Source organism: Trematomus bernacchii, unplaced genomic scaffold (genome assembly GCF_902827165.1).
Source record: "Trematomus bernacchii unplaced genomic scaffold, fTreBer1.1, whole genome shotgun sequence".
NCBI lineage: Eukaryota > Metazoa > Chordata > Actinopteri > Perciformes > Nototheniidae > Trematomus > Trematomus bernacchii.
Window position 1 is genome coordinate 31,200,082 of NW_022987739.1, and position 21,138 is coordinate 31,221,219.

The following is a 21,138-nucleotide window of genomic DNA, read 5'->3' on the forward strand; positions in this document are numbered from 1 at the left end:
CCTCTCTCTCTCTCTCTCTCTCTCTCTCTCTCTCTCTCTCTCTCTCTCTCTCTCTCTCTCTCTCTCTCTCTCTCTCTCTCTCTCTCTCTCTCTCTCTCTCTCTCTCTTCTCTCTCCTCTCTTCTCTCTCTCTCTCTCTCTCTCTCTCTCTCTCTCTCCGGCTGAATCCTGAGACACAGAGCCAGTCCTGTGCCAGAGAGAAATGAGTAACCTGAGCACCATGTACCTTTCTGACAGGGCGACACACACACACACACACACACACACACACACACACACACACACACACACACACACACACACACACACACACACACACACACACACGCAGGCTTATACAATGGACAAAGGCACGGGCGGTTCAAATGAGTGCAGCAGCTGTGGTTGGAGGATAAGAAGGAAGCAAGGAGGTGGAAGAAGTATTCAGATGCTTCACTTTTAGGAAAAGTACCAATACATTCATGTCAAAATACTTAAGTGGTAGCTCCTGTGTAGTCAGTTGTCTCTATGGGACGGGTTTAATAGAAGTGGCTAGTTTTTTGGAGATGTGCTTCTTTGTGTTTGTCTTTGTAAAGTGGCTAGTGATCCTTCTTTACTTTGATTCATTAAACAATATCTTTTAACAATAGGCGCTTTCACACCGGAGTACTTTTACCCGTACTTTTCCCGTTTAATTCCGATAGTTCCTGGGATTTTGCGTTCACACCAAAAAGAGAACTTAGTTCATGAGAACCTTTACCCCCTTTTTAGTGCCTGCTAGAGAGGTGGTACTTTCCTGGGGAGAACAAAGGTTCCAACTTCTGATTGGCTGGGCGGATTGCAAACCACGCCCCGTACAACTCTGAAAAGTTTTGTGAAGCCGCCATTGTATTTGTGGCATTAGCATTATTAGCATTAGCATTAGCCCCGCGCACCAACGGAGAGAGAATAACTTATGGCAACACAAAATAAAACGTGGGAGCGGTGGAGATGAGGAGGTGTAAGTCCCCGGCCGGAAGTCCCCAACTCCGGGGACTGGCTTCAGTAGAAGCTGCTGGGAGTCCCAGCAGCTTCTACTGAAGCCAGTCCCCAACTCCGGGGACTTCCGGCCGGGGACTTCGGGTGGCAGTATACGCCGTGAAGTTGTTTGCGGCCTGCCAGTAAACCCAAAGCAGAAGAAGGAAGAAGTGACGTCAGCAGCTTCATTTGACTAATCCTCCCTCAGGAACTTATTCCGGTGTGAACGCGATCTGCTCTTTAGTTCATCAGAACATGGGGGAACTAAGTGCTGGGAACTAAGTGCTGGGAACTAAGTACGGCAAAGGACTTGGTGTGAAAGCGGCTATTGCAAACCCTCGTTCTTTTTCTTTCTCCTGGTTACTTTACTTTACATTATTAGGGAATGTGACACATGGATTCAAAATCTTACTAAAGTTAAGGTACTATGAGCAAAATGTACTTATAGTATAACAAGTAAAAGTACTCATTGTACAGAAAAATGGCCTCTTTATGTGTATATAATTATATGTGACATTTCTAGATAATATTGTTGCGTCAAGTAGCATTTTACTTTTTGTAAAATATTTAAATAATTTGACTCTTTTTGACGTAAAGAGTTAGTCCATTAGTAACATGCATTTTGTTATAAGGAGCTACATCTGTTAAATACATGTAGTGGAGTAGAAGTATAAAACTAATCTAATAGAGTCCTTTTTCCTAATGGTATCCTCTCTGTCTTACTTTATAGAGCACTGTGTCCAATTACCGGCCCCCTCTGGGCCTCACTGAGGGTCTTATCTTAATTAATCTGATACAAATGGCCTCGTAGTGTTTTAATTTCAAAGAGCAAAGGTTAACAATTCTTAAGATGACATCCCTCAGAGATAAAGGCTACAGGGCGGCTGATTCAGTCTGAAATATCAGGGTTTTGAAGGTGATTAATCCTGCATTTATCACCTAAAACTCTGCGTTAAATCTTAGGACTGAACTTGGGGAGCCTAGGAAAAAAGCATACTAAACCAAATTCATTAATATATATACTGTATGTATAAAAGCAGCATCAAATAAAGCACCTCACCATGTCAAGGTGTTAAGGTTAAGTGCTTAATAAGGTGTAACATGACAAACTAAAAAAACAGAACATGTCCAGTGAGGAGACTGGAAATGGTTTGGTTTGTGTTTTTGCACTTTGTGAAGTAAATAACAGCATTTAATACGAGTAATGATATGATAATACAGCTAGTAGGTCCAAGTATATTACGCACAATCGTATAAGGGTTAAATGAAAGCATGACTAATGTTAAAAGGATTTATGAACATGAATCAGGCTGCACATAGGGCAAATGTATATCATTTCATAATTGAGACTATTCTGACTCCTATTATGTGCCTTAAGTCACTTATTTATGAGAAATCTTATATTGTAATTATTTTTTTTCTGCATCAGAGCACTGGCCCTCAACATGTGTGTATCTCAGATATCCCTCCTGGCTGGTCTACCTGCATGTGCCATCTGTCCTCTGCAGCTCATCCAGAATGCAGCAGGCTCATCTGGTCTTCAACCTTCCTACATTCTCCCACACCACACCGCTCCTCCGCTCACTTCACTGGCTTCCAGTAACTGCTAGAATCCACTTCAAGACACTGGTACTTGTGTACCATGCTGTGAATGGATCTGGCCCTTCCTACATCCAGGACATGGTTAAACTGTACACCCCAGCACGTGCACTCCGCTCTGCATCAGCCAGACGGCTCGCTACACCCGCACTGCGAGGGGGACCCAAGTTCCCATCAGCAGAAACACGTGGGTTTGCTATCCTGGCTCCAAAATGGTGGAATGAGCTCCCCATTGACATCAGGACAGCAGATAGCTTACACATCTTCCGGCGCAGACTGAAAACTCATCTCTTTCGACTCCACTTCGAGCGATAGAATTTCTATCAATGCACTTATATACTAACTAAGGACTGGCTTATCTAAAGCCAGTTGAGTAGCACTTGAAATGTTTAGGCTCTATGAAACCTGATGTACTTATATGATTCTGTTTTCTTCTAGTTTGTATCTTCTTGGTCGAATGCACTTATTGTAAGTCGCTTTGGATAAAAGCGTCAGCTAAATGCAATGTAATATAATGTAATATAAGACCCCACTCATGATGCTGCTAAAGAAGCTAATGTTGGTGCTTCTTCAATATTCAACTTGTTAATACCAAAGCACAATCTAAATCTGATCAAAATGGCTAAATGGACTATGGTGCAACATTCAAACTGCTGAAAGCACAATATTTGTCAAATTAAAAGTATTCAGGAGCTGCAGAAAAGTCCCGTCCTACAAACAGTATTCTAGGGTTGATTAAAAAACACCTTGTTTCGTACAGATCCTCTTTAAACAAAGATTGCAAAATCATAATTTTCACATATTTCTCAGTGTTAATGTGAACAATGTTCAAAAACGATAATCCCTGCAATACTTCAAAACATATCGTACTTGCAATATCGGTCAAAATAATCAAAATAACTTGTTTTTTGCAGCCTAGTACACGCAAAGCGATCTTGTTTTGTGCCCACATTCATGCAAGAAGCGACACATGTCAGCTTGAAGGAGAAACCCTCTCCCTATCTGTTCATTTCAACTCATGACAGATAAGACTGAGCTGCTGTGAGTGTAATTGGTCGCTCCATAAAGAAGACTGCCAGCTTATCTGTGCTCAGTTTTAGTATCTGGCTGCGGAGAGAAGAAGCCCAGTGTCTCAGTTAGCTCTGTTTTACCTCCATTACCCACTCATTTGTCATTCCTGAGTAACACTGGGAACACTGGGAACGCCTGTAGAGCCGGAACAATCAGGTCTTTTAGAGAAAAAGTGCAGAATCTGCCCTTTTCTGTCTCCGTTCCCATCCTCTCCTCTCGCTGTCTCGGCATATTGTCCTCTCTGCTGGGTGTAATTGTAACGCTGTATCCTTCCTCCTCCGCTAAAATCTCACCCTGGTGATGGGAAAATTACAATCCAGGAGTTGGGAGGAGGTGATTCCCCTTGTGTGTGATCTCTTGTGTGCGACTGGACCACATACACCGGTAGTTATACATGTGTCAAGAGAGCGCAGGGGATAAAGGACCGGCAATTTACACACAATTAGATTCAGGCACAGCTTTGGACAGAATTATGGTGGGTAATTATGTGCAGTTACTATCTCTGTAAGTAGGAGTGTGTGTACAAAGTCATTGTGCAACACATTTAGAAGTAGAAACCCCAATATCTAGAGCGTTGTGTTGCTTGTAACCTATCATCATGTGGATTATTTCCTGTTCAAGTATCAGTTCAATCTTTAAGAAGATAAGCAAAGGAGGAGGAAATGCAAGTCATCTGAGTGGCAAAACACTTCATCTAAAGTTGAGTTTAAATGTGTCCTAGAAATAGACTTTACTTTAGTTTGAAGAGAGCTTTTGTTGAATGTTTACCCTGCTCATGATTCAGTGTCTTCCAAATGGACATATGAGCAAGAAAAATACAAAAAAGGAAAGAAATCAGCATCCAGATGTTGTGTAATGTACCCAATATATAAATAGAGTATTTAAAAAAAACACTAGATTAAGTTAGAAAACACAATATAAACCAACTGACTTAATTCAATTGCATTTCGGTACCACTTTACAATAAGACTACCCTTATAAAGAATTCATAAAGGGTTATGAATTAGGTTGTAAACACTTTATGAATCATTAAGAACCATTTATAAACCAGTTCTAACATAGTTTGCATACATCAACACAGTCTCACTATTTGGCAAGATGACTAAGCCTTATATTGGCTACTTAGCGAGAATCAACTGAGTGAACAACAGATACCAAGGATGCTGGCTGATGAAGAAGACGAAGTAAGCTAGGTAGTCATTATAAGACTTACTGCAGCAGTACAGATAAATGTGGGCTCACTATTTGGCAAGATGACTAAGCCTTATATTGGCTACTTAGCGAGAATCAACTCGGTGAGCAAAAGATACCAAGGATGCTGGCTGATGAAGGAGATGAAGTAAGCTAGGTAGCAAATATAAGACTTAGCAGTACAGATAAATGTGGGCTCACTATTTGGCAAGATGACTAAGCCTTATATTGGCTAGTACTTAGCGAGAATCAACGCAGTGAACAACAGATACCAAGGATGCTGGCTGATGAAGTACCGATAAATGTGGGCTCACTATTTGGCAAGATGACTAAGCCTTATATGGGCTACTTAGCGAGAATCAACTCGGTGAGCAAAAGATACCAAGGATGCTGGCTGATGAAGGAGATGAAGTAAGCTAAGTAGCAAATATAAGACTTAGCAGTACAGATAAATGTGGGCTCACTATTTGGCAAGCAACCGGTCACAGTTGCCCTGTTTATCTCATGTCTTATAAAAGCTTATTAAGGATTTATAAAGTGTTCACAACCTAATTAATAAATGAATTACAAACTATTCGTAAACCCTTTTATAAGGGTAGTCTTATTGTAAAGTGGTACCTGTATTTCCAAGAGTAGCTGTTTACCATGAATGTATTTAACAGTATGCTGTCCAACCAAAAGATGTATACAAAGGTAATGAATTGGGCAAGAACCAGCATTTGGAAGTGTTGTTTTTCTAACCAATGCTGCCATTTTGGATCCTGCAAAAGAATATTTCCTAAAGACTATATTAAGTAAACAAAACAATATCCGCCAAATGGACTCATTGAATTAAAAGCTGGTCCCTAGAGCGTTGTCCAAAACGTCAGCCTTGTTTATCATACATGTTCCAATGCATGGGAGGTATGGACCAAAACAATTGATTGTCTCAAAGTCAATTAAATAGGCAAAAATCAGTATTTTGATATTGTGTGCATCTTCTCCATGCTGCCATTTTGGCTCTTACAAAAGAGTACTTTAAAAAGACAGATCAGTATCCACCAATTGACTCAATTCAAAGATGATACCCAAGAGTATTTGTCCAAAGAGTTAGCCATGCTTTCCGTAAATGTATTTCTCAGTATTTCACCTGTTTCAATGCACTGTAAACATTGACTTAAAGGTGAATTTTCTTCACAATTCCTCGCCCAAACCCCACCTAACTCAGCATCTGGATTATTTGCAGAGATTTCCCAGTTCTCTGCATCATCAGGCTCTATGATATTAGCTCTTCTTTCAGTCACACAGCTACAGTATTACTCATATGTTTATAAGCTTCATCAGGAGCAACAACCCTGTAATACAGAAAGAGGGGCTGAGAGTGGAGAAGACAAGAGAGAAGAGGCTGTTATTCTATGAGCAATACGTCTGATTCATTCAAATGCTTTTTAGCTAATTTTACAGCTAAAATGTGGTGCAGTGCATCCAAGAGGAAGAGAGGAGTGGTGTTGTTTGGCTGCAAGTATCAAATTCCCTCTCTGTGCCTTCAAATCCCATTACTTTCTGATAAATGATACCCAATATCTCCTTCCCTTCAACAACAACAACCATTCACAGCCGCCGATATATTGATCTGCCCTGGTTGGGTTTATAAGTGGCTATCAACAATGAAACGTTAGCTACAAATAGCCGTAATGATTTCAGTTACAGCGCTGAACACAGGAAGACTCAGAGACAGTTCACTTAGAGCAGGAGGGGAGACTTCCTCTGCAATTAGACGATAAGAAACGTGACTTTTAATGTTATCCTGGCCAAAATAATCTGCAGTTTATCCAGAATGATCACCGAAATATGCTGTAAATCACTCAATCAGTTGGAATCACTTATTTGATTACAGATTTGATCAAATATACCTTTTTGTCACTTTTTCGAACAAGATAGCTAACTAGAAATATTTAGATATCACAATTATCCCATCGATGGAAATACAACGCGATCAACTTGTAAAAAATCCAGACATTTTGTTACGTTTTATTCAAGTAGTTTTGAATAAACGTATATAATATCATATTATATTGATAAAATAGCATGCCAATCTCAGCCCACCTTAAAGTGAACTACCAGAACAACATCTGCATTTCCTTACATGGAAAAATGCTTTTATTGGCTGCCATAAATTCGTTTTCATATCAGAAACTTTAGCAAACTTGGTGGCTTCTCCTCCCACTCTTTTTTCTCTGCTTTGATTTACTGAAAGGTTCCTCTTGAAATGTGTACGAAACTGAAACTAGATGGAAACACACGGAGGCCTCTTCAACCAAACAGCTGTCTGACAGGCAGCATCGCCATGGAGCCGGCCAATCAGGGACCAGAGATGTGGTTGTCTGGGGCAACCAAAGAACCCGAGAGATAGTGGATGTAGAAGGCATGGACACAGGCAATGTGATGGCCGAGCGTACACACGTACACACACACACACACACACACACACACACACACACACACACACACACACACACACACACACACACACACACACACACACACACACTCGCTGAGCAAATAAGCCAATGGAACAACACTCAGTGAGTCAGTGTCTGCATGATCCATTAGTAACTCTCAACACACACAAAGAAAAAAACCTGCTGACCCACAACGACAACAACTCCGAGACCTCTGTCTGCAAAACACAACGATACAGTTACAGAAGAAGAAGTTATTTATACTATTGTTATCGCCAGAGAGGGCAAGAGTACACACATCCTTTACTCAAGTAGAAGTACAGATACTCGTGTTTAAAAATACTCTGGTGAAAGTAGAAGTACTGACTAAACTTCTTTACTCAAGTAAAAGTAAAGAGGGCTTTGAAATGTACTTCAGTAAAAAGTACCCATAACTAGCAGCTGTTTTAAAGAGTACCTGACCTCCCTTTATATTAATAGAACAATAATATCATTGTTAGCTAATGAATGTTTCCATGCTGAACAACGGCAACATGACAACGTTTTCATTGGTCCCTCTTCTTTAGAGAAGACCAGGAAAAAGGCGTCTAGTGGCTTGATGGAAAACAAGGGAAGGAAGCAACTCCATATATGTTGGTCGGACGAGACAGAAACACAGTAGGAAGTTCCCAACAGGCTCCAGTAACTTGTCATTGTTTTGTTTTTACAATTTGGAGACAGAACTGTATTGAAGACGGGATGATTCATCAATAAATAATGCTGAATGACGAAGAGGCGTGGAGTGGGGCGGTCAATAATTAAGTGGATCTCACGTCTTCGTCCCAATTATCACAGGATTAAAGGTGAGAGGGTCGAGAAAGCTAAGGTGTCCGAGGTAAGCATCCTCTTACCGAGTCCTGCACGTCAACACAGATATCGTTAACATCGTTTTCTTTTGTTTAACTTTACTTATTATCTAAGCTGATTGAGTTACTTTAAATGCTGTCATTTAAAACAGACAGTTAGGTCACATGAAGAGATGGAGGAGTATATCTTCATGTGTGACATACTGTATCACAATCATTTTGAAGAGGCCCTATTATGCTCTTTGGGGTTTTCTCTTTCCTGTAGTGTGTTCTATAGGTTTTAGTGCAAGTAAATGGTCTGCAGAGGCTAAAATACATGTAATATTACACCTGAACATCAGCAGGAGAGGACTCTTTAAAGTAGAGACACTACATACCAGAGGTGGGACCAAGTCATTGTTTTGCAAGTCCAAGTCAAGTCTCAAGTCAGGATGGGAAAGTTCAAGTCAAGTCCAAAACTTTGACAAAACGAGTCTTAAACAAGTCCTTATGTGCTTTTCAACAAATGTAATGACATCGATCAACAGAATAATACTTAATAATCAAACTGCTCTTTATTAGTCACATTAATAATTTAATAATCCATTTTCTCTCTGCTGGTAAAGTCACGTGTTTGTCTCCTATTGTAAAAGGGATCAGTAAGGTAAGGCTACCGTGACGGTTTGATTCAGAAGGAGTTTAATGTACAAGATCCCTGATGTTAAGGTAACCAGAATGTTTAATTTCCACCTGTGTACAACATGTTATAAGGGACCCACAATCTATCTTTATGCAAGGGATAATGTGCAGCGAGGCGTCTCTATGGGGAAAAGAACACCTGAATCTAGATCCCTCTGCAGGTGGTACTTTAACTATATTTTGATGCTAATACTTTTGTACTTTTACTTGAGTAACATTTTGAATGCAGGATCTTTTATTGTAACCGAGTATTCCTACACTCTGGTACTGTTACTCAAGTACAAGATCTGAACTTCTCCCACCTCTGGCAATAAATCCTGAGTGGTTACCAAAAAAAAACCCTGCTCTGAAGGTTATTTTCATTTTACAAATCCTGCACTCAGCTTTGCTTTCTCCAAAATCATTGAAATGCAGCCAGATGCTGCTTCTTTTTTCGGTTTTTCGCAAATTTCTTGACTTCTTTCCGACGCGCTTGCATTTAAATCCGTCTCCCCGTCTCCCCGTCGCTCTGTGTAGCTGGCCTGTACCACTACACCTGCTGTCTTTGGAGCGTCTGCCCCCCACCCTTCTTTCACATAATGGTATGATCCTAGTGTGTCCTCGCATATGATTGGCCGCATGGTGGCTCAGCAAAATAAAGTCCCGCCCCTGCCTGCAAGGATTCTCAGCAAGAGTTGCAGCGGCTGAAGATTCTGCTCTCCCCGACGGGAGTCTGCTCTTCTAAGCGGCATCTCGCGATCGGCGTGTTGGAGACCCCTGAATTAAATCATCAAGTCACCTCAAGTCAGAAGGCTCAAGTCCAAGTCAAGTCCCGAGTCATTGGTGTTCAAGTCCAAGTCGAGTCGCAAGTGTTTTGTGATTTTGTCAAGTCGAGTCCAAAGTCATCAAATTGGTAACTCGAGTCTGACTCGAGTCCAAGTCATGTGACTCGAGTCCACACCTCTGCTACATACTGATATACACCTGAACATCAGCAGGAGAGGACTCTTAAAGTAGAGACACTACATACTGATATACACCTGAACATCAGCAGGGAGAGGACTCTTTAAAGTAGAGACACTGAATACCGATATACACCCTGAACATCAGCAGGAGAGGGACTCTTTAAAGTAGAGACAACTACAGACTGATATTACACCTGAACATCAGCAGGAGAGGACCTATTATAAAGTAGAGACACTACATACTGATATACACCTGAACATCAGCAGGAGAGGACTCTTTAAAGTAGAGACACTACATACTGATATACACTGAACATCAGCCAGGAGAGGACTCTTAAAGTAGAGACACTACATACTGATATACACCTGAACATCAGCAGGAGAGGACTCTTTAAAGTAGAGACACTACATACTGATATACACCTGAACATCAGCAGGAGAGGACTCTTTAAAGTAGAGACACTACATACTGATATACACCTGAACATCAGCAGGAGAGGACTCTTTAAAGTAGAGACACTACATACTGATATACACCTGAACATCAGCAGGAGAGGACTCTTTAAAGTAGAGACACTACATACTGATATACACCTGAACATCAGCAGGAGAGGACTCTTTAAAGTAGAGACACTACATACTGATATACACCTGAACATCAGCAGGAGAGGACTCTTTAAAGTAGAGACACTACATACTGATATACACCTGAACATCAGCAGGAGAGGACTCTTTAAAGTAGAGACACTACATACTGATATACACCTGAACATCAGCAGGAGAGGACTCTTTAAAGTAGAGACACTACATACTGATATACACCTGAACATCAGCAGGAGAGGACTCTTAAGTAGACACTACTACTTATATACACCTGAACACAGTAGGGAGGACTCTTAAAGTACACTACATACTGATATACACCTGAACATCAGCAGGAGAGGACTCTTTAAAGTAGAGACACTACAGACTGATATACTGTACAGCTGAACATCAGCAGGAGAGGACTCTTTAAAGTAGAGACACTACAGACTGATATACTGTACACCTGAACATCAGCAGGAGAGGACTCTTTAAAGTAGAGACACTACAGACTGATATACTGTACAGCTGAACATCAGCAGGAGAGCACCACTTTAAGGTTCATACTTATTACAAGTATTACTCAAACATGTGTACATACTAAAAAAAATACTGCAATAAATCAGAGGATAGCCGATCCAACTTAAAGGTTAGCAAGCATTAAACATGAGCTGGTGTTAAAAACACAACTTGCTTACTGAGTTATTACTTATAGCTGTGTTTACCCTCTGTCTGAAACACTTTGTCTTAGCACCTTTTCCTTTAATCCCCCCCTTCTGTAAAAACCCTAGTCTGCTTTGATTGGCTTGCAAGAAAAATACGGCAAACTTTGCAAATGTAGCTTTCAAAACATGGGTGGAGATACTGAGATGGGATATGACATAAGAAGGGGAGCCAAATAGGAATGGCTTGATGAATCCCATGATTTCTAAATCCAAAACACTGACTGGCTTAACTTATTTCACCCTTTGTGGGTTTGTAGGCACTCCAGATACTTAAATATACAGTATGTGCACAAGTACTACAACATGTCCCATTTAAAATAAATCCAATAAGCATGACCTTAACTGAGGTCACTCTACTCTGCTCTACATTGTGCATCTAACCTCACAACACCCTTCTCCTCTGAACGGCCCAGCGAAGAGCTAGTTCAATACAAATATTGATGATTAATCACAAATAAATATATAATGATTCTTGCAGCATATCCCCGAGGTAGCACTACTACTCACTGCTGGGTGAATTTGCATATGAAAGGTACGGCCAGACATTCCTGTGTGCCCCGAGTCTAAATATAACCCCCGGTCTGAATAATGTAGATGGGGTGGTGCGGGCGGTCAATAATTAAGTGGATCTCACATATAGGCACTCATTTACAGTGCAAAAGGTGAGTGTGCCAATGAAGCTCAGGAGTCACAGGTAAGACTCAGCAGCATCATGTTACTGAGGCTGAACGTCAAACACAGGTAAAGCAGATACTGTGTGATACGTGGCACATTTCTTATTATCTTATCTGAATCACAGCTTTATTCCATGTATATATAGCCTTCATATTGACTCTTGCTTTACAGTTAAGAATGAAAAGATGGGGAAATATGTTGAAATTATTTCTAAAAATAAATTGAATGACTTATATCAGGGGTGTCAAACTAAATGTAATCGCGGGCCACATCAGCATTATGGCTGCACTCAAAGGGCCGGTTGTAACTTATAAATATATAAAATAATGTATTATATAACATTATTGCCTCTGCATTGGATTATTTTTGGATAGGGTAATAACTTTCATAATTAACTACGTCTGAAAGCGGAAGTATAGGGGAAAGAATTGCAAGTCTCTTCAGTGAGAATGTCACAAAATGATTTAAAAAGAAAAGCTGAAAAAAAAAAAGTCAAAAACAGAAGTGACATTTTTTTTTTTTTAAAGTAACATTTAAAAAAAAAGTCAAATTCTGAGAAAAAAATCTAATTTGAGATGCATTGTGGGACGTGTAGTTTATGGGAAACGAGCTGCTGTAAATCAGCATGTAACCGTATAATAAACATATTATATTCTTTGCAAGCTCTTGTGGGGCCACATGAAATGAAGTCACGGGCCGGATTTGGCCCCCGGGCCTTGAGTTTGACACCCCTGACTTATATCTTTACTGGGGTTGCTCTACTTTGTCAAAATGCAACATGTCTAAGCAAGCTTTTTGTCAAATTAATATCATGTTAAGATCATCCTGGACCAAATCATTGAAATGTATTCCAAATAATCACCAAAATATGCTTAAACTCGTAAAATGACACTACTGGAATCACTTTGCCTTTCATTTAAACCTGCTATAAGTATACAATTCATCAACCAATCTTAAATAAGGTATAAGGTCCTTATACGTATACTATAACGCCTTTATTCATGCTGGGGGGCATGAATAAAGGATCAAGGGATCTAAATTGTGTATTTCTGTTCTTTCTGACATGCTAATTCCTAGAATGAGTTTGAGTAAGTATGAAAAGATTGGGAAATATGTTGGGAAATACATGTTCTCTAAAAATACATTGAATGACTTATACCTTCACTGAGGCTACTCTACCTTGTCAAAATGCAACGGGTCTAAGCAAGCTTTCTGTCAAATAAATATCATGTTAAGGTTATTCTTGCCAAAGTAATTGGAATGTATTTATTAAAAAGTCACCAAAAACTCTTAAAAAACACTAAAACATACTGGGATCACTTTGCTTTTCATTTAAATAGGAAATACATACTGTTATTACATTGCAGATGCACATATCCTTTATTTAAAACATGGTTTAACCAATCTAAAATACAGATATGGTCCTTATACTTATACTATAAGCATGACTAAAGGAAACTACATCTAAAAATAGATCCACATTGTGTAATTATGTTATTTCTTGAATGATACTTCCTAGTATGAGTCACTATGAAACGTTTGGGAAATACGTTGACATGTTTTCTTAAAATAAACCAAATGAGTCGCACCTCACTGAGGCTTTCCTCCTCAGCAACAGGTCCAAGCTACTTTCTGTGTTTGTTTTTCCACACTCGTGCACAACAGCTCTGATTTTTTATGTAACTCCATGCAACATCTAAAAAAAGATCAAGTCGTGAGCTGTTTTTTTAATCTTTCAGTATGCACAAGCCCTTCAGTCAGTGTTGTCCTGCATTAGCCCACATGGCAGAGCATAAAAAAGAGACAACAACACCACTGAGGCTTCCCCCGGAACATCAGCAGGCTCAAAACAAACCCAACAACACACCGCCATTGAATGACCCAGCCAGCAGGTCAGCGTCAGATCGCAAAAAAAACCACACAATCCAATATTCATCCACACAGAGAGAGAGAAAAACAAAGTGGTACCTTGCTCCTGATCTGCCCGGAGGTGGACACTTTCCGGATGAGTTTCTGGGGGCCTTCCTGCTCTGCGTCGCTGTCAGAGGACTCCTCTGCAGCCCCGGATCCGGCGACAACCCCCACCACATGGGCATGGATCCCCGCCGCGGACACCGGCCCTTTCTCCGGTTCCTGTTGCGGGGAAAGAGAGCACCAATCCGGGTTAGCCTTGGCTCGATCCGCCGCTCCCTTCCTCTCCAGGAGGCGAAAAGGCTGCAGGGAAGAAGCGTCTCTCCTCGCTGTCATCGCTCCCTGAAACAGTGTGTTGTGCAGAGTGTGTGGGCTGGGATAGGGGATGTTGTAGCATGGCACAGTGGGGATGGGCTCCACAGAAACAGAACCCCCCCCCCCCCCCCACCCCCCCAAAGTCCCTGCTTCTGCCTGGCTGCTTGCTGCTGCTTAGCTCCAGCCTCTGCACGGCCACTGTGAGAAGAGAGACCGCCTCATGCACTCCGATAACCGGGGGACATGTCCGTGCCATGGCAGACCCTAGCGGCGGCTTTACGCACACACCGAGCAATGGCATAAAAAAAACAAAAAAAATTCTAACTCCTTAAATTAGTTAATTTTTATTGCGTAATAATAATAATATTAATAGCAGTAATTTAGACTTAGACAAATACTTTATATGTTATTTAATAATGATATATTTGTATTAATATATTATTATTATGTAATTTCCATTGGGTTATAATAATAAAAAATATAAATAATAATAATAATAATATATTTGACTTAGAAAAACACTTTATAAACTTACTTAAATTATATTATTACTATTATTTAATTTCCATTGGGTTATTATAATAGTGATAAATACAAATAATAATAATTCAGACTTAGAAAAGCACTTATTACACATTATATACATTTAACGTAATTATTATTATTTGTATTATTATGTCATTTCCATTGCGTGATAATAATAATGAATACTATACTACTAAGCACTTTGGGATTACTTTTAGCAATGAAAGGTGCTTTACAAATATAATTTATTATTAAAATGTGTTATTAGCCTACTACTACTACAACTACTACTACTAATAATAATACATTTAATTTAAACAGTGCTTTTCTAAGTATCCTCTAAACTGTAGTCTTAGTCATATTAAATATTTAAATTCAATGTTTAAAGGTTTTTATTGTGTAGACTCCACAAACAGTGCAGCATATAAGACATAAAAGAGAACCATAATGCAAGTAACCGATAAAGCCCATAGACATATTTCATTAGCCTTCTCCTTATTATCTGCCTATGAAATAGTTTGATTTGTTTCACCAAGAATGTAAATCCAGTTTCCAACAGGATCTGATCGCAGTCTAACTGTCTGGGAGTCACTGAGATACACCATTCATTTGACGTATTTGTTTAAATGAATTTCCATGCAATGGGCAAGGCGATATGATTTGGATTCCATGTGGGCAGGGAAGCCTCAGATTATCTGAAACATGAAATATCCTCTCGATCCAGAGAAGAGAAGAGGAGAGAAGAAGAAATGCCCCTACCCATTCATCTGAGACTAAACTCAACCACGAAGAAACCTATCTATAAAATCCAATTGATCGACATTCTTATACATTTACAGTCACTTAAATACAGTCTAGCTTATCATTGTCAATGATTGTGTCTTTGTTTTTACCATAGCCAACTCTTAGCCATCCTACAATAACATGGTTTTCCGAGACGCAATCCATTCTACAAATCACGGAGAAAGACAGAACAACGCGCTTCACGAACACACACAGTCTATTAAACAGGAGGAAACACCTCCAAAGTGAACAATAATGTCAGAACACACTCATATAAACACACGAGGGCATTATAAGCCGAATCTGATTGATTTCTTTGGAGAAACTGAGCAGACTCGTAGTGGAATTTGGAGAAAAGTCTCCAGTTTTACGCACCAGTTCCTCCCACGCAGGGCTGCGGGTGTAATGGTGGACATCCTCCATAGTGTGTCCTCTCCAAAATGAATCCGGGAAAGGGTGAGGGATTCTCAGCCTGCCTCCCTGCCTGCACACCGCTCATATGAACACTCAATACACGGGATTAATTCTCCTTGTAGTCCCTCAATCACTCCACTCTCTCTCTCTCCTCCCGTTTCCTATCCGAGCCTATCAGCTGCACGTGATAAATGTCAACCGTGGGGCGGTACGATTTGTCACAGCCCGGCGGGGATCACACACACACACACACACACACACACACACACACACACACACACACACACACACACACACACACACACACACACACACACACGCACACACACGTGAAAACAGACTTCAGTGATTTATTTTGTATTCATGAACATCAGTGGTTTTCATATTTTATATTAAATATTTGTTAAATACACAATTCGTCTTAATTGCCTTCTTATTCATAATGTTGTTTTTAGTAGTGCTACTCTATTGTTTCAGTTATTGGGAAAAATTTTGAAATCATGGTTTGGAGACATGATTGACATGAGCTGTCTTCAGTGATTCATATTATGTGAGTGGGTGCAATTTACATTACCAATTACTTTTCCTAATCCTATTTATGTGATCAGTGATTTCCCCAATTTCCCCAATTTCCTCAATTTCCCCCAATTAATAAAGTCATATGATTTAGATACGTAGCTCTTTTCTTCACTGAACACTTCCCCAGAACTCAAATGTCAATAAACGTATTTTTGTAATATGTTGTTCATAAATGTGCTCAATCCATTCATTTACTTGATTACGGCCTTTTTGTATGGGTGGAGCATGAAGGAAGACAATACACTATATATCATTTCATTGTTTTGAGTTTTCCTGTTTAATTTTGTCCTATTAAAAATAGTTTGGGGCTTCATTGTATTTTATGTGCTGAGAAAAAGAAGGTTGCTTATGTATTTGTACAACTGAGATAAGATATACATTTATAGGATTTGTACTATTCGTAGGCCAACTAAATCATACTGATGCATTTACAGAAGGGTGGGCAGAAAGAGGCAGATGGTTTCCCATAATAATATAAAACAAACTAAAATCATCCAAAAATGTAAATCCAGAAATCTATTCTTCTGGGAACCATTATGGGATATATGGTCGCCTTTAAGGTTGTAAAATAAGAAATGGTGCATATTTCAGTGTTATATTGATTAAACACATAGAAATACATTGACCCAAAGTGTTCGGATTGTGATCAAAACTATATTTAAGAGATTTAACCTATACATTCTGTGTCAATATTATTTCTACACTGATAGGTGGTGAAGCCACTGAAACAGACAGGAAGCTTAGGTTATAGAATAAAGAAATCAAATATATGAAGAACATGAATTCATATATGTTTCATTCCCCATGGCAGAACAATACAGCATGATTTATATCTGCACAACGATGTTGTAAACACTACAAGTGGCGGTATGCACATTAAAGAAGAGAAGCCTGTGACATAAGATTTTCAACTACATAATTACTCTGTAGCTATGTCAGATTGACAATAAAGAACCTTGAACCTTAAAAGCTGTTTGCAATCCGGCAGTGGCTCAGTCAGTAGGGGCTTGGACTGTGAGCCGTAGGGTCACCGGTTCAAGTCCCCGAATAGACCTAAATATGGAGTGTGGACTGCTACTTGGAGAGGTCCCAGTTACCTCCTGGGCGCTGCCATGGTGCCCTTGAGCAAGGAAACCCCCTTCCCCCCCCACTACCATTGCTCCCCGGGCGCTGTACAATAGCTGCTCACTGCTCCTAGTACTAGACTACTGGTACTAGGATGGGTTAAATGCAGAGGCCAAATTTCACTGTGTGTGCTGTGTGCTCTGCATGTGGGACCATTAAAGAGGAGTTTCATCCCTCCGATTCTTCTTCTATCCGCCAATAACCGAGAGAAGAAGAAGTAAACACTGCACCGGAACACAAAAAACATGAAACCACTCCGGAAGACTTTAGCGGCGGACCCTTTTGTCCCTCCCTTATTATCTTCCGCCTCCCACATGATGGTCTGTCAGATGTTATGACATGGGGAAAAGGCCGGTCAGGACGTAGCTTGACATGAAGCTAGTGGACTTTATATATAGTTTTATGTTATATATGGCATTAGTATAGCTTCATTATGCACTCCCAGATCTTCTGCAGCGGCTCTGCTGTGGTCGCTGCCCGCAGAATGCGCCGAATCCTGGGCTCAGTTCTGGGGAGAGAGGGCTGGAGGAATCATGAGGTCAGACTGATCAACTCTAACTCAGGTAAACTGAATCAAACTACACGTAACACAAGTCAAGTAGGGTTTAAACTAGAAACAGTGAGTCTGTAGCTACATGTTCTCAGCTGCTATGCTACTAACTGTCATTCATTTGCTTCTGTCAATCATTAGCTACTCTTCTTGTGACACAATGAGACTCTGGTTGTTAGCTCATGAAATAATGTTATTATTACTAGCTAGTTAAGTAGAGTTTCCACTTAGTATTATGTATGATTGTACCTGGAACTAGCAGCATTTACTAGCTAGTAGGTGAAAGGTTAAAGCCAGGTAAACTGCTTCAAACGGCTTGGTTTAACAGTTTTTTTAAATTAGAAATAGCTAGTCTGTAGCTACATGTTCTCAGTTGCTATGATACTAACTGTCATTAATTAGCTGCTGTCAGTCATTAGAGACACAATGAAACTCTGGTTGCTAGCTCATGAACTAACGTTATTACTAGCTGGTTAAATACAGTTTCCAATTAGTATTTAGTATGATTGTACCTGGAACTAGCAGCATTTACTAGCTAGTAGGTGAAAGGTTAAAGTCATTCAAACACCATGAGTGTGTTATCATTTGCTTCAAACTGCTTGGTTTAATATGTTTTAGATTAGAAACAGCTAGTCTGTAGCTACATGTTCGCCGTTCCTTGGTGTCTTAACTTACACTCTTCTTTGTACAAAATTAAACTGCTGTCTGGTTGCTAGCTCATGAACTAATGTTACTACTAGCTGGTGAAGTACAGTTTCCAATAAGTATTTAGATTTTACCTGGAACTAGCAGCATTTACTAGCTAGTAGGTGAAAGGTTAAAGCCATTCAACACCATGCATGTGTGTTATAATCATAGGTTCAATTATCCATGCGTAACATGTATTTTTTTTACTTTAATACTCAGATATAACTTTGTGGCTTTATTTGTATTTGGTGTCTTTTTTCACCTTTTTATTTCCTGCTCAATGCATTTTTAAATCTTGAGCTGCTGTAACAAGATCATTTTCCCAGTTCGGGATAATACATTTTGTATTAATCATATCCCATCTTATCTATCTCATCTTACTTACCAGACTGCCTGATTATAGTCTTTGGTACATTTGTCAGGTAGCTACACAGTTTTTTTATTTACTTCACAAATCGAAAATTCCTTTGAGGGCTCACATCTCTTTTACAGAAAAGACTTGTCCAATGTGTTACCTTCTTTATGTTATCAGCAATCTATGTTTCTTTAGGTCAAATGTCAAAATCCTATGCTCTGACAGCTTGTATACTGTTGATGTTATACTCTTTGAAACCTTGCCATAAAATGTTCAGTTTTGAGAAAGTTTTCTTGACTTTAGACATTGATGTTCAAAACAAAATCACTTAAAGAAATTCAATATTCAAACTGCATTTGATACATATAGCCTTTAACAATCCCTTACACCACATGTGTCAAAGTCAAGGCCCGGGGGCCAAATCAGGCCCGTGGTGGATTTAATTTCGGTCCGCAGGATAATTTCTAATTACTATTAGATCTGGCCCTCCGGTATATTGCACGCACACCTTCACTCAATCCTGAGGGTCTCCTCAGCTCAGAGCCTGACCCCAAACATTGATGACCTTGCACCCAAGATGAGATGCCAAGTATCTGCTTGAACTAGCATCACAGAGCAGCACACTGAGTTTACATGGATGTTTCCTTCTGCACTTTCTTTCTCACGACAACAGGGCATGTTTGGTTTGTTCTTTGAGGGAAATAGTTTTGTTGAAGCTGTTGTTGGCCTGTGGAAAAATGTAATCATAAGAAATGACTCTGGAAAAGCTGCAGATAGAGCCATAAGAAATGAATGCAACTAATTATTTAATGTTTAATGTTGTTTTTATAGGCAATCATTTAAGCTTTGTTAGTTCCAGGGTTAATATGTGCAATAAGTTCATTTCAATAAGTTCTGCAATAAACATTGAACCAGTCCGGCCCTCGACTAGTACCCATTTTTTAATTTTGGCCCACTGTGTACTGTGAGTTTGACACCCCTGCCTTACACTATCAGTTTACATATATAGTTTTACAATTTCATAGAAAGCTGTGAACAATACACAAACCAGGGTTGTTTATCAGCTAGTAATACATTAACCACCTGTGATATCCTATTGTTACTGTGTCAAAGGTTTCAATCATGGCTAACACCAACACAGCAGTTAACAGGAACTGATTTTCTATGTTCTCATGTATCACTGGAACAGTCTGTGAAAGACCTTCTCATGAATCTGTTATCCTGATGTTTGCAGGCGACACAGTGAAGATCGGAGAGCTCTCTTACAAGATCAAAACTCCAAGGAATCCGGAGCTCGTTCCTGTGAAACACTGTACGTAATAACCCATTTTACACGTTAAAGGTCACCTATTATGCAAAGTCCACTTGTCATGTCTCTTCTTCATCAACATGTGTCCCCTCTGTGGAAAGAGACTCTGAAAGTTTCAGGAACAAAGATTCTCTCTCTTTTTGTCCTGATCCATTTATATAAACGTCCCCCCCCCCCCCCACCTTATCACCTGAATCTCCTCCTAGAGCACCATTGTGTTCTTTTGAACCAAATCTCTCTCAGAGGGGCGTGGGGAGGGGCTCCTTATTTTCATCTAAAGTAACAGACAGAGAATCAGCACTTTGGAAACAGGGCTGAAACAGAGGGGATTATGGGATGCTGCAATGATCTGTTTGGTGTTTCAGCCAATCAGAGACATGTTCTGTATATATCTGAGACCTATAATATATTGATGAAAAACAGTATAATAGGGGACCTTTAAAAATAGACATGTCTGCATGAAATAAGACAAAAATAGTGGCAGCAGCCAGGTGATACTAAAGTAACTAAAACCTTATTTTGTTTGCGTCTGCTAGTTTCAGACTCTCTTCCCCAGACGGTGGTTCAGCACCTGCGATGGATCATGCAGAAAGACCTTTTGGGACAAGATGTGTTTCTGATCGGACCCCCTGGACCCCTGAGACGATCCATAGCTATGCAGTACCTTGTGAGTACACACACAACACACTTATCCAATGAAGTATTTTTATTTCAAAACTATGACAAATCCATTACCCTTAAAATGTATAAAGATTTCCGTCAATGAAACGCCCCGAGAATGGACTGTATGTTGAAACAGATTCCCCCTCACATTGTCCTTCATATTGTATTATTCTGCA

General features: G+C 39.8%; 2 protein-coding genes across 6 annotated transcripts in view; one reads left to right on the forward strand and one right to left on the reverse strand.

Annotated features, from left to right (window-relative positions):
* dgkh (diacylglycerol kinase, eta) overlaps positions 1-15,881 on the reverse strand; it is an 86,556-nt gene extending 70,675 nt beyond the window's left edge. For 3 of the 5 annotated variants that reach the window (XM_034147736.1, XM_034147739.1, XM_034147738.1), the window contains exon 1: positions 13,715-14,076. In XM_034147736.1, coding sequence (XP_034003627.1) covers positions 13,715-13,993 — 279 coding nt within the window. In that variant the 5' untranslated portion in view covers positions 13,994-14,076. Of the gene's footprint in view, positions 1-13,714; positions 14,077-15,655 lie in introns of those variants that run through there. The other 2 variants (XM_034147737.1, XM_034147742.1) reach the window with 2 other exon arrangements.
* A 1,837-nt stretch (positions 15,882-17,718) lies between these two features.
* Positions 17,719-21,138, forward strand: part of vwa8 (von Willebrand factor A domain containing 8) — a gene marked incomplete in the record, with an annotated part of 121,664 nt that continues 118,244 nt past the window's right edge. The window contains 3 exon segments of the mRNA XM_034147112.1: positions 17,719-17,961; positions 20,225-20,302; positions 20,836-20,966. Coding sequence (XP_034003003.1) covers positions 17,832-17,961; positions 20,225-20,302; positions 20,836-20,966 — 339 coding nt within the window.